The sequence below is a fragment of the Cercospora beticola genome, chromosome 5, assembly GCF_033473495.1.
Source record: "Cercospora beticola chromosome 5, complete sequence".
Taxonomy (NCBI): domain Eukaryota; kingdom Fungi; phylum Ascomycota; class Dothideomycetes; order Mycosphaerellales; family Mycosphaerellaceae; genus Cercospora; species Cercospora beticola.
In genome coordinates, this window is record NC_088939.1 from 3542510 (window position 1) to 3557574 (window position 15065).

The following is a 15065-nucleotide window of genomic DNA, read 5'->3' on the forward strand; positions in this document are numbered from 1 at the left end:
TGCTAGGAGCTACAGATCGGACGTCACCCATCGAAATCCTGTTCGCTAAACAATCTGCCGTCGAGCAATTGCCCAATGTGTGTCTTGTCGATGGCCTCGCCATTCCTTCTCACCTTCGAGATCATTCCTTTGAAGAAACTCACCGGACTCTTGGGATACCCGCATCCGCTTCGGCCGGCGTCATCGCTCAAAATGAATCCTGTGGCATCTAGCCGCCAGCCCCTGTCTGTCATTTCCTGCGTAACAACTATCGCCGAGAGCCCGAGGAAACCGCAAATTTCCAGATAGTCCTCGCGAGAGCTGATGTACAATTGGCCCGCGAACAAGTTGACCGCGACCGCAAGTGAGCGCGGTATATCTGGCACGTCCCGTGCAGGGACAGTATGGAGCAGCAGATGATCGAGTGTTGCATATCCGGAGTTACACTTGGGCTTGTACATGTGCAGGGTCGCTCCTCGGGAGTGCTTCATCTCTGGGTATAATTGGTTCGCCTCGAAGGGACTAATCACGAGCATGTAATCCGCTTCACTGCTTCCGTTCACACGGTTGGACAGCATCCACTGCACTGGCCGCTGATAACTGTCGGAAATGTGGCTGTGGGAAGACATGTCCAATGTCTCGTAGAAGTCGGCGCTGACGAGAAGCTTGCATTTGAGCAGAGCAGGTGAGAACATCTCTGCTGCGCTCGATCCTTGGAACGCTGCAAACGCAGCCATGTACGCTTTGGACTGCGGATCGTAGATTCCATGCTTCGCAAAGCGAATGACATCGTCCCGGAGCTGATGGCGGGCAGGTGAGGCCGCCGGTGGGCGCTGCACGTGACGCTCCTGTTCAATCTCAGGTGACAGTTCGCGTTCCTGTTCTTCTTGTAGAGTGCTGGCAGTGAACTCCAAGTCGTCGAATTCTTGGCACCGAGCGGAGATGCGTCGGAGGTGGGCTTCAGATATATCACACGAGTGCGATGGCGTTTCGTCCACCTGGAGCGGATGATATCGATGCTCAATCGTTTGACACTCCTGCTCTTGGAATTTCTTGGCCGTAGCAACCGTCATGTGTCCTCCACACTCCTCCCACAGGGCCTGCTGTCGATAAAACCGCTGCCCTTGGACTTGCCAAAGCGGCATGCTGCGGCGCACGTCGCTGTGCGTCTCCGAAATTGACCACAGGAGTACATCTGCGATGTTGATCGATGAGGGCTCCGATTTGCCAGTCACCGACAGAATTTTGGCTTGTATTTCGGACGAGACGCAAAATACCACGGATTGACCTTTCCCTAGCTTTCGCAATCGCATACATGCTTGCACAAGGCGATCCTTGGTCACGCCCGCCCCAAGTGTGACGAGAGCTCTGTAATGCGGAGGCAACTTGAGATCGATGCCTCGGGTATGTGCTTCGTCCAAGAACACCAAGCACGAATCCAATCGACCGGCATAGGTAGAGGTTCTGAGCAATTCCACTCTCGAAGTGCGGTCGACAATGCAAATCTCGTCACGATCATTGACGAACACCACAGCGCTCTTTGCACCAGAGTGCATCTGGAGCCACGTCTTTGCCACTTCGAGATTTCCCAACTCCAGGACGGCAGCCCCGCAATCGAGGATGACTTCGACTGCGGGCTCTAGAGTAGTGGCCAGGGTCAGCATGCGCTCGGCCTCAGAAAGCGCCGAGTCATTGCTCAGGTCGAGTAAGACAACATCATTCTCGGGCTGTAGGATGTACCCAAGCACAAGTGCGTTCGTATGCTTCTGCTCCGGCAGGTCGAGTTCGCGAACATCCAGCGGCAGGAGGCGACGAGAGTCATTGGTGCCAGAGAAACCTGTGACGGCGCCTCCACCGCGCACCTTCGATTTGCCCAGATCCCAGCCCGATGCGGAGAGCTTGAGTGGGAACTCCTTCATCTCCTTGGGAAACACTATGTGCGCGAGGAAGTAATCAATGACATTCTTCGCGAATCGGAGCGCAGGAAAGAGCTCTCGGATGCATTGTGGCCGATCCTTCAGATTGATACCGCGCAGGTCATGAAAGGCAGCAGGCAGTTCGTGCGAGTGCTGGACGAACGCCTGGTACTCGAGATCGGCCTGATCCGAGCCGATAACATGACCTATGGAGGTGAAGAGGTCGTCGTCCGAGAGTCCACCGTAGTAATAGCTCAAACAAGTCAAAGCGATGACCACATCCGGATGCGAGAATTCGGAGCGCGAGGACGGGAAGTCCTTGGCGCGATACGGTACCGCTAGCTGAGAGGGGGGCGTCCGGGGAACAGTCGTCAAGCCATAGTTGACCCGATATCGCTTCGACCCAAACACGAAGGCCAGGACTCCACCAGCTACCAGGCCGCGAAGCAGAAGAAGCGGCGAGGCGGTAGACTCCGTCCAGAAGATCGACCGCTCTACACTGGCGATCTCCCATTGGTCGAGATCTGGCTTGGTGATGTAGTTGTAGATAGCGATGCGGATCGCTGCGGGCTGACGCGCGATCCGAAGGCGTGACAGACCTCGATCGCAGATACATCGCGCAAGACGATGCAGAAGCTTGGTCTCCGCGTCCTGGCGAAGAATGCGAGTTCTGGGGAAGGTTCCGCATATGCCTCGCGCGTGACATTCCAACGAGGCTGGCGCTTCGCGGGACACACCAGGAGCTACGAGCCTCAGAATCTCGAGCACCTCCTGGATCAGGAGCCAGCGATCTGGGCTCAGCTCGATAGTGCTCTGGGTCCCCATCGTGTAGATCAGCTCAAAGCGCACATCAAAGTTCTCATCTGCCTCGTCCACAATGTCGTGTGCTGAGCTCATGATGTCTTGCACGTCTTCGCTCAAGAGTTGTGCGCCGATTGCGTGCTTATCCGAGATGAAGCATTCCAGAGCCATAAGCTGCATCGACAGAATGTGCTCAGGCTGGACAAGCAGGATGCCACCCGTGCGCTTGCACTCGCGGATCATGTCGCCGACCGTCTGGGTCCCGTGCAAGCCCAGCCTCAGAGACCGTGAAATGGGCAGATAATAGACTCTCCGATCGACAAGACCACCGAGCTTGGAAATCAGCATCTGTGCCATCTGCTTCGACTGGGATTTGGCGACGATGACACGCACCAGCCGCGTGTCTGCAAGAGCAGAGGCTGTGATAGGGACGATGACGGTGGACTTGCCCTCGCCCATGTTCAGCTGCATGACCGCGTTCTCGCCGTGTGGCGGGCTGCGTATGTGCCCTGCGATCTGCTCCTGGACTTCGCGAATGAGGATCCCACTCTCCACCTCGATGAGGAGAGATTCAGGGTATTCCGTGGGATCCCAATTGCGGTGACCGGAGTTTTGCAGCTCCGCAACGAGATCGTCTCTCGCGGCGGGATCTGAGAGTGTCAGCAGTCGCCTGGCCTGCTGCAACGTAGTCAAGGCGATGCCGTATTGGACGATACATGCCTTCCATTGCGCACTGACATGCTTCCAGCGACGGTGCGACAACTGCTGCAGAAATAATATCGGCGACACTCGCGGCAGATGAATCTGGCACGAAGCATCTCCTCGAGCATTGACAACCGCAGATAATTGGCCGTAGATCTGGTCGGAATATACCTGGCAACGCCTGAAGTGAGCGATGAGCTCCTTGAGGTGAGGACTGCTGTCGATTTGCCAAGTCTCGCGCTCCAGCAATGCTTCCATGCTTTCTTCGAGGTCCGCGCAATATGCTTTGGCAAATTTTGAGGTAGAAAGTCTGCTCCGGACTGATTCGAGGAGACAGCTCAGACGCGGGTGTGGTCGCGCAGGACATGCCACTCTAGTCATGTGAGCAAGCTTTGGTCGATGAGCACCTCGCAGCAAGGGATCAGGCCCCGCTGCGAACAAGTCCTGCTCGCTCACGTAGCCGCGAGGGATCGCCGTGATCTCCGCTTGGCTCACGTTGCCCGTAGAGCTCTGGACCTCCACTTTCCGCACACCAAGGACACGGCTGATCCGCTCCACGTCATCAAGATATTGGAATAGACACTTGTTGTCGTGCCACTTCTGAAATGTATCCCGGACAGCTCTCATGGCGCCCGCGACGTCGACGTATTTCGATGACGCAGAGACGTCGGGGGTTACGGGGTGCTCGCAAGGCCATTGGCCCATGAGCGATCGTAGGAAGCTGTCGAGAACAGAGTCGCTAGCACTCTGCCAGGCCATGTCACGTCTTCTCTGGTACACGTGAAGCTTCTCATTCTTCGATCTCCTCAGAGAATTTTCTGGACATGTCGAGAGCGGCTTCCGATAAGGTACTATAATCTTGCGCAGAGCAGGATACGAGCATTGCCCGCCCATTTTCGGTCGAAAAGAGAGTGCCTCCGGTGCCTTCACCTGCGCTAATGTCGGTGCTTTGAAGAATGCACCAAGCACCTGCAACACACAGGGATTCAGCTTGCCGGCCGATGCCAGTGTACATAGCCACAGTACAATGGAGAACTTGTGATTCTGCGCATCTGCGCTTGTGAGCCAGCGGTGCAACACGGGCAGATTTTGCCTCACGCCATCGGGTCCGTCCGACAGCAGCGCGCCAGAATACCTCGTCAGGTTCTGTGGTTTCTGGAGCGAGCTGGGCCCATTGATGCAGTCAGTCAGCACGAGCTCGTTGTATAGACATCCGGGGTTCAGCGCATCGCACAATTCAGTGCCACTTCGAGACATGAAGGTCGACATGGCCGTCGCACTTGCGGCACGCTTCGAATTTGGATCGTGGTCTCGGGAACTGTATTCCAGATCGTGCTCCGCGGTGTGATCCTCTGCACCGAATTGAGAAACTCGAAATGTAGAGCACCGAAGATTATCCCGGACCACAAGATTGTCCTCTGTTTTGTCGAATTTAGGCCACGTCGGCCTCGGCTCCTGGTCCGACCAGAAGATGCTGGCCTTCGTGGCTTGATCCAGTATTTCTCTCGCGGCGAACAGAAAATGTCCATGTTGGGACAAGAAACTCAGCTGGCCGTCCCAATCCACACTCTGCATGACTCGCTCATGGCGCGGGTAGTATGAGCGGCTAGGGGTCAGGCCTGCCAGGCGACAGAGCGTATCCACTTGAGTCTGTGACAGATGATCGAAAGATCTCACGGCAGCACTCTTGAGGAGGCTGAGGGCCTGTTCCGTGCCAGTTCTTCTCGTCAAGGGATCGGCGAGGCAAAACGACGTGAGGGCATGAAGGTATGCCACATATAGCTTACAGCTGCCATTGTCCACGAGCCGGCCCAGGAGCGGATCTATCTCGAGCTCGTGCACAGCGAAGATGGAATCGGTCGTCATATTGACTGCAACATGGCCGGACTCGCGAGCATATGAAATGAGCGCCGACTCGGGGATCAGAACGCTGCGGCGCATTGCGTTCGGTCCACATTCTTGTGTGGACTTGAGGAGGAGCTTGTTCTTGAGTCCCACTAGGCTACCGACAGACTGGTTGCTGTCCACAGCCATAGCTCGGAATTCGCTGGATTCTAGGTGGGAAGTACCTTCGCGCAAGAAGAAGCTGAGACGAAGCATGGGGATGTCCACGTGCAAGGTGCCTTCCGTCCTAACCACGTTATGGATGCGAGCAGGATGAGCCAGCGGCTCCAATATGTGACCGATGCTCCGTGAGGTCGGCGAATTGACTCCCGCGACGAGAGCGCCAGCTCGGGAAAGCTGCCACCGCTGTCCCCCGCCCTCCTTCGAAAGCATCCAGCCATCAGGCGAAGCGGCATTCCACGGATCCGACTTTGGCCGAAATTGGATAGTCCCTGTTTGGTGATCATACCAATGCACGTGATCATCCACGAAGTGCGATGCGTATTCGGTGATCGTGTGTGCGGGTATGGTATCGTAGACCAAGCCGTTGCGCGACGCTCTCACCACGAGTTCATCAGAGGACAACCCAATACGGAGTGAGTAGCCGTGTCCAAACGTCTGTTTCGTCGAGAACTCAAATCCTGGCGAGGTGCACGGCATGACCTCCACGGAAGCGCGATCGAAGAGGCACCTATACAAGGCTGTCTCCCGGTACCCCTTTGGTGGCTGGTTCAAGGGCAGTCCATCCACCAACAGCTCGCCCGTGAGCAGATTGAGATGCACATGCATTCCAATACTGCCATATGCTTCGGCCGTGATGGTAGTCACCCAGTGGCGGACTGCTGCGGATGCGACCCGCCAGCCGAAGTCGCTCGGGAGATAGCCTGACCAAGACTGGAGGACCGCGTGATCTAGGACGCCACCCATGGTGTCCTGGGTGAATACCTCATAGACGCGGTGGAGAAGTCGTTGGTAATGCAGCTTAAGCATGGAGATCATCTCGTGAGACGCTTCTCCCGTCAGACCACATTCAGCTTCCTGGATTAGAATGGAACATTGTAAGAGGACTGATCCATGGCGCTCGAGCACGCCAGCAACATGGTAATCGTCCACATCGAATGTCGATGCGCATATCAGCGCAATCTCCACACTCTTGTTAGTGAAAACCATCCGGTCGTCGTGTGTCTGTGCTGCACACGCTTTGTCACGGAGCACTCGTATCCATTTCATGGTCGTGTCGCGAGCAAGGTCCAAGAAGACGAAACAGGAGGTCTGGCTGGAAGTGGTGGGGCTCAACGAGAGCATGCGCGCGACAAGCGCGACGAAGAGTTCGATCGCGTGCGCGGATTCCCAGTTGGCTTTGACTCTGAGTAATGCTGTCGTGGCTGCTTCGAGTAGGGAGGACACATTCGCAACCTTGGCCATAAAGGTGTGTGACTCGCGGTAGGAGTCCGTGTCACCCGGGGGGCCGGCCTGGTATATGCATTGCAGAAATATCAAGATGGTATCCAGCTTCTTGAAATCGACCTGGGTCATCGCGAGCTGAGCCAGGATATTGGCCCACTGCAGATGACGGCCCAGAGGTAAGGTCGCAAGCTCCTTGTACTCTTCCAAAGTCATATCTCCTGGGCACTGATCTTGCGCAGCAATCGCGGTGTTCGGCCTCGGTCCATCCGGTCGGGAAGGCGGACGGAAGATGAATTGGCGCAGCGCCTCACGGGAGAGGCGATACGTGCAGCTGCGAGCAACGTGGTTCGTGAAGACGAGATCTCCCATATCGGTATCACTGATTGCGTCGTAGTAGCCATAGTGCAGACCGTTAGGTTGGCACACGTCAGTCTCTTCCAGAGTGGCAATCTTCTTGCTACCGTAATGCGTGTTCAGGCAAGGCTTGGTCTGAGAAAGCAGGCCAATCCGATGGTGCTTTAACGAACGAAAGTGCCGTTGCGTCAGGTGTGGATCATTGACCCCCAGGCGATAGCTGGTGTGGGGTCGGAGCGGCGAGCGTTCACCTCGGAGCACACTTTGCAACAAGAATGATCGGGCATCGCGCCAATGACCGTACCAAGACGGGAGCGCGAGCTCAAAGACTACGGCGCGAGCGTGCGACATCAGGGACGGCAATGGCCATTCGTGAACATGGATTGCGAGCTTGTCGCGCCTCGAGGCATACGAACACTTCACGCAATTGCGGCTGTGCGACCGCTCGATCTCCGGTGGATCGCACCAATCGTCCAAAACTCTCGTGATGTAGTCGCAAGTGGCCTGGGAGTGGAGAGCATCGAGGCGACGATACTCGGCAACGGTCTCCCTGAACTGGACGAGCTTTCTTCGTCGCGCAGCCGCAGCCTCAACCTGGATCTCCTCCAGAAGTGCACGATGAGAGCTCGACTGTGCGAAGAATACGTTGGCAAATCCTCGGTCTGTCATATCGAAGAGGAGACTCGAGGCCTTGGAAGCTGCCGCGCTTCGAGATCTCAGGGAGCTTTCGACTCTGCCCAGCCTCCGCATTTGCTCGGCGAAGGGAAGCAGTAAGCTCTGAAGCTCTGCGGCTGGAATCTGCGGATCGAAGTCAGCCAGCAGTGGGCACAGCTGCACCGCCATCGTGTCAATTGCATTCCACAACTCGAAGAGGGTCAAGAGCATGACGGAGGACATTTCCGGATTGAGACCGTAGTGATGGCTGGCCAGCTTGTGATATGCCTGTGACAGCGCATGCAACTTCTCGATGGCATCCGAATGTTCCTGTGTCGCCATCCAGGCATCCAGGTGCGCTGTGATCCACCGCTCAAAGGAGTGCAAATTTGCGACGGCGTCGTACTCATCTTCCCAGAAGCTGGAAGGAAGAGACGGCAGAGCGTCCGGGCTTCGCTTGACAAGTTGAGAGGAGGGGAGATAGGGCGTGACAACGCCTTCGTACTTCCGATTCTGTATACTAGCGAGATGAGCGTCGAGCGCGGGCAGATAGACCCAGGTGTCTCGCTGAAAGTTCAGGCCCTCCAGTGTGATAAGGTCCACGTGTCGCCCATTGTGTTTTTGTATCGCGGTCCAGCGACGCGACAACATGTCGACAGAGTCGCGGACGACGCGCTGCACGGTGTTCCGTATCACGTCAGGCAGTCCGTGGCCAACAGCGGAGAGCTTCTGGAGACGCCGGGAAAGCTTTACTGTCATCGTGAAGATGATATCAGAGTCGAAGTGGGCTTGACTTGCGCGTGCTGCTTTTAAGACATATCCCATTGTGTAAACCATGATTTCTTTGTACAGGATATGGTTTTCAGATCGCGAAAGCACCAGCTGCAGCGCCACTCGGATGAGCAACCACATCGGCGAGCGACGCCAGGGAGCCCAGGCCTGATTCCAGAGAACGTCGTCCCTTGTGCGTTTCCACACGGATGAGACGGAGGTTGCCGCGGCCGACGCAGAGCCTCTGAGAAAGCCGAAGAGGATTTCAGACACGACACCTGGCTTCGTGGTGTCGCGCTCCTCCTGGTGTTGAGTGCCGGCCTTTTTCGATTTCGGCTGCACACCGGCCACTTTCTGCGAGGACATTGTGCTCAAAGTGTTGGCCATCGTGTCAAGCCAGTCGGCTCGGTCGAGAATGTCAACATCGAGGGTCACAGACAGACCAGGAAAGTTTCGCAGCAGTCTCCCTCTCGTTGCCAGCACAGCTGCATTGGACGGGGATAATTCGAACATCTCGAAGACGAGAGCACCCTTGCTTCTCGTGATCAGAACTGCCGAATTCTGCGCCGATATTTTGATCGCCAATGTCCGCCCCACCGATAAGTTGGCTAAGGAGTTCTTGAGACACTCTTGATCGAGGTTCCCGCCCGCCAGACTGTGCACCGCCTTCATCTGCGCCACCAGAGCAATCGCAGTGTCAAGTGCCGAGTCCCGCCGTGTTGGAAAGATCTGATCCCGGAGTGAATAGAGGGACTGTAGGGTGACCTCAATGAACGGGATATCACTGCCATTATCTTCGTGCTGGGGCAATTTTGGTGGGAGGAAGATATGGTTAATCAGGCGCCGGAGGTCCTCGTGACTCAGCTCCATCCTGGATGCCTAGGGATCGTAACAGCCGATGCTCACGGAAGGGACGGCTTCGGCTTCCAAAAAGTCCTCACACGAGAACAGGTCGAACGTGAGGGTGATTAAAGACGACCAAATGCCAAAATTACAGCGACGAGATTTGCAAGGGTGAACAGTCTAGCGACTTAAACGCATGTGTCCTCTCTGTAGGGAACGGGTTGATAAGTCTCTCGTATGAAGCAAAAGCCATGGCCGACTCACATACTCCACCGTCGGCGTGGTCGGGACATTGTGAGTCACCCTCATGAGTGATCCTCAAAAATTGAGGTGCTAGAAGCTGCCATGCTCAACGCACAGCACGGCCTGATTCGTCGGGATGCAGAAGTGATTCGTATCCGGTTCCCCATGGTCTTCTCGCACTTGGCACTGAGCTTCGCTGGAGTCTGGTGCCTTGATCGTCACGCCAACCTCCGACCATTGTCCATCAGCGCCCTGGCGCGCGGATGCGAGGCCTGAAGGATGACAGTGAGATCCAATGGTCTGTGTGTGAGCCCGTTGCTGGCTGCGTCGATTGTGCTCCTGCAGCTCAGATGCGAGTTATGTCACCCAAGGAGCAGGCGTCGATCACACCACACAGCAGCTCTAGAGAGCCTAGATGGCGACGGCGGAATGCGCTTTCCGTAGCTTTGCCTGCGAGCTAGGTAAATCAAGCGTGGAATGCTTCGGCGCATCGTGTGTTTCGGTAAGTGCCCGCACAGAGTGCACACCAAAAGGCGTGCACGACGAAGCTATAGATGAAGCGAGAGCGATCTTGTACGCACTACCCAACCTTCAAAATCTCGCAGCAAGCTTCATCCTCACACGGCCAGTCATAGATGACCACAAGACCAGCGAATCATGCCTAGAGTTAGGAGACTGCTCGAGTTGAGTAGGGTCCTTGGTCCGTTATGCATGTATTGATGGCTCTGGCTTTTGTCGGCGACGGGCTTTGATCTACCTCCATGTGCGCCCACCTGCATAGAGGGCGCGAAGTGCATGATGTGCAGCAACTTGCATGAGCTGTTGTTGTCACAAAGTACGGGTCGGGACGGCCACTAAAATCCGAGCACTCCCGATTTGCCAGAACTTAAAGCTGAACTTAGACGTTCTCGACAGTGATGGCAGTGCAGCTCCTGAACGTCGTGCAATGTCTGCGCAGAGCTCGACATGCATGGCCGTCACGACGGCGTTCTGCGGGCGGGGCGCGCGCTTAGATTCTACGTTGAGTGTTCGACGAGTGAGTGGTCATACGGGCTGGGATTGGTCGATAGATGCCGCTCTATACCCCCGCAGGGGGGGGGGGGGGGGGGGGGGGAACTTGTAGTGCCCTCGCTCTGTCTGGTGCTTTCGATCTAACCCTCGAGTGCTAACTACAGACCCGTACGTATCTTGACGCTAAAAGAGATAAAATCTTACGAACTAAGCTAGGCGCCTTATAACTTTCTAAATTTCCTACTTATACTAATAGGAAGTTCTTATTCCGCTTAGATAGTATATCGTACTAAGTAGCTTTATACGCGAGATATATATATAGCTTCTACTAGTCGAAGTATATAATAGCGGACTACTCTATTATAGCTATAGTACGAGTAGAATAAGCTATTAGGTTAGTAGCTAATCGTTATATACTATATTATAATCTCTATAAAGGAAAGTAGGTATCTATATAAGAGTAATAGTAACTTCTTAGAAGTATATAATATTACTAAAAGTATTACGAAACGTAACTCGTTTACTTAATACCTAAGGTATCTATTTACTTCTTAGCGCTTAGCGCCCTCGTTTCTAGTATTTAGTCTCTCGCGCCTCCGCGCCTCTCTTAGGTACCTCGTACGACTACTCGTCTCTCTATCTATATACCCGTTCTTATAGTTATAATAGTTAGTCGTACTATTCTTAATACGTAGTATAAGCGTATTAACCCTTAATAATACGCGCGATAAAGGGCGTATTCCTAACTAAAGTACGATAAAGGGCATTCGAGTTTACCTAATACTACTTCCTATATAAGAGCTAAGTATATATACCGTCTAGGCACGACTAGAAGCTACCTATTATCTTAAAGTTTGTTTACGCTATACGCGTAATAGTAAGTAATAATAGTCGCTTTCCTCTCTACTCTTCTACTTTACTATAAGTAACTATAATATTACCGACTAAGTCCTATTAAAACTCTAGCGCGTCTAAAACGCCTAAGACGTAATAGACGCTAGCGAGTAGGAATAAGAGACTCGCGAGCGCGAGCGCCGCGAGCGTATATTATAGTAATACTCGTAGACGTATACCGAAGGCCGAACCTAGTCGTAGCTATAGCTACTACTTCCTAAAGTTACTACCGTACTACTTACGGCCGCTAATCTCGAGTCGTTCGTAACTCTCTCTAAGAACTATCTCGGTACGAATTAGCTACCGACGCTAGGTATAGGAGCGCACTTTATACTATAAGTACCTCCGGGTACGTTTAGTATAGGCCTTCTCGGTTAGCGTCGTATACTACCGGGATCGATCTATAGCCCTAATAACGCGATCTACGACTTACTATATAAGTACGATCGTACTACGTTCGAGCTTCTAAAGAAGGCGCCGGAGTTTATCCCTATATCTCTAAAGCGAAAAGCCTCGATCTTAGAGGCCTTATTAGGTAGTTTATCTAAGCTACGCGATAACCTACCCTCTCGACTAATTAAAGAAGTAATAGCTAATACTCTTATCTCGATTAATATCCCGTATACCTAAGACGATAGCGCGATCGTCGACTTTAGAGGCTATATTAACTCTACGTTACTTTCTCCTAAGTTAGATACTATCGATTAAGACACTAGCGCTACGGACTTCGACGACCGATAGCTTTATATTCGTAGCTCTAAGAAGTTTAAGGAAGCTATTAAGAAGAGACCTAAGCTCTTCTAGCTTATAGTCGAGTAGAACTTTAAAGCTAATAAAGCCTTACGTTACGAGCGTAATAGCCTATATAAGGAGATTAAGAAAGCCGAGAAGCGCTTAAGCAAGAAGACTAAGTATACTACTAGTATCGAAGGTAACCTCGAGAAGGTATAAGTAGAAATTAAGGAGCTTCGTAATAAACTCGTAAGGCTAGAGGATAAATAGGACGATAACGTCTATACTAACTATCTTAATAAAGAAGCCGTTAACGAGGAACTCGTAAAGATAATATAGTAAGTCGACGCGACTAACCTCGAAAAGGATAAGGTTCGTAATAAGCTAAACTCGTATATCGTATAGCTTAATAAAGATCTTAACTAAGTAGAAAGCGAGATTAGTAAGGTCTAAGGACAGCTCTCCGCTACTAATATATAACTTAACTTACTTCGTTAAACTTAGATAACTATAATGCCTATAGCTTAACTAGGTTATAATAAAGAAGGCGACGTAGTACTACGCTTACGATATGCCGGCTCTACTATAGGAGCGTACTATAATATAAATTAGTACGTAGCAAGTACCGGCATATAGGTACTAATAGGTTAGTTCGCAGTGCCTCGCGTATCGGCTACCTCTACTACTTACTCGTAATATTCTATCTACTTCTACTCTAAAGTCGATAAGAAGTAGAAGGATCCTAATAAGTTTAAGGGTCGTACTAACTTCGGTAATACCGTTAAGGACGGCTCTACCTATAAGATCTAGCGCAGCGATATAATAGCAAAATTAGCTACTAGCTTCTGCCCTTAAACTCCTTTCCGAGAGATCGCCTCGTATATTAAGAGCCGTACCGAAGGCTAGCCTTAGGACTATATTAACTAGTATATTAACCTACTTAACCCGATCGCCTAGTAGTTAACCGAAGATCTATAGCAAGGCCTCGATAGCGCCTACGCCGACGTAAACGATTAGTTTAAAGCCCGGGTCGAACTTAAGTCTCTAATATAGGCCTCTAACTAGCTCTTTAGCGACTTCTATCTAAAATACCTAGGATTAAGCGCCTGTACTAGCGTCCTTAACTATACCTCTCTCGAGCTATAGAATATACTTACTATATAATATCGTAAGGTACTCGAAGACTTTATTAATACTCTATACGAGGAGTTCGTTCGTAGAGCTCGTCGTAAGTAGGATACTTAGGAAGCTAGCCGTACGATTACCGGCTAACGCAAAGATTAATATAGTAGTAATAATAAGAATAGTTAGAACTAGGGTAGTAACGGCTACGCTAATAACGGGAACTAGAACTATAACTACGCCGGTTAGAATTCGAACCCGAATCGTAGCGATCGACGCGACTATAGTAACCTCGCTACTATAACTATCGAGGAAGCTACTCGTATTATACTTATAAAGTATAAGGGCCTCTATAAACTCGATAAAGCTACCCGTACCTAGGTCGCTATAAGTAACCTCTATACTCGCTACCGCGACCTATAGTATATATACTTCCGAGACTATATCTTCGAGAAATTAAAGGGCAAGTTCCTATTCGGCCCTATCGATCGAGATACCCTAATAGCTAATTTCCTATATAACGGTAGTTAAGCTACTTAGCTTAGTATAATAAGTTAATAGGCTTAACTACTACCTAATAACCTACCTCTTATAATTACTACCGCGCTAGAGTAGGGAAATAGGTAGCCTTAGAACTAAGTCGCGTATCTAAGGCTCTAAACTTAATAAATAAAGGACATACGAATAAGGAAGGTACCTATAATAAACACCTCTATACTCTCGAGGACCTAAAGTATAGTAACTATATAGTGCTTACTAGCTATATTAGCAACGCTATAGCAATAAGTAGGACAAAACTAAAAGTAAAGACTCTTCTTAATACTAGTACTTTATCCCTATTCGTCTTACCCTCTTTTATTAAAGCGTATAAAATTAAAGATATATTCGCCCTATAGGCCCTAAAGCGACTCCGCCTCGCTAACGGCTATATTAAAACAATAATATATATAGCTCGCCTTAGCCTAACTATCGGTACCTATATAGACGAAGAATACTACTATATTATAGAACTTAGAACCTATAATATAGTCCTAGGCATAATATAGTTCTATAATTATAACTCGGAACTAAAGTTCGGCGAGGATACGATAGCCTTTAACTCGTTAAACTGTTACCTTAACTATAACTAAGAAGGTATAGTCTATAAACTCCTTATTAAAGATAGGAAGCTATACGACCCGCCTAACGTCTCTAGTATATCTATAAGTAATATTAAGCGGGTTAGCGCGCAGGCCTTTCTTAAGATAGCAAAGTACGTACTTACTAACGAAGACATTTTCGTAATATAGCTATACGAGTTTCGAGAAAGGGAAGAATACCTCTTAGTAATAACGGTAGTACTACTAGAGGAGTTAAGAACTATAAACCCCGACGATATAGAGAAATTTATAAATAATAGTAGTAAAACCGATCCGAAGGACAAGCTATTGCCTACGTATTACTAGTTTGTATACGTCTTCTACTATAAAGCAGACTTTAAGATACTAGACTATAAACCTTCTAACTATACTATTTAATTATAAGAGAGTTCTAACCTGCCGTATAAGAAGGCTTACGCGATAAGCCTAGAACAGCTCGTAGTTATAAAGAAATATATTAATAACGAGCTAGCTAAAGGAACAATTAAAGAATTATTATCTAGTACCTCGTCGCCCCTACTAATCGTCCGTAAGCTAGGTAGAGGACTAAGAGTATATATTAACTATAGAGCTCTTAACGCTCTAACGATTAAGGATAGGTACCCGATACTAT

At 50.8% G+C, this 15065-nt stretch overlaps 1 protein-coding gene across 1 annotated transcript; it reads right to left on the minus strand.

Moving 5' to 3' along the window:
• Positions 1-23: 23 nt before the first annotated feature.
• On the minus strand, positions 24-9338 carry RHO25_008586 (uncharacterized protein; the record flags this gene model as incomplete). The annotated part of the gene is made up of 1 exon (XM_023605088.2): positions 24-9338. The coding sequence occupies one exon, from the start codon at positions 9336-9338 to the stop codon at positions 24-26; it is 9315 nt and encodes a 3104-aa protein (XP_023448533.1).
• Between the last annotated feature and the right edge of the window lie 5727 nt (positions 9339-15065).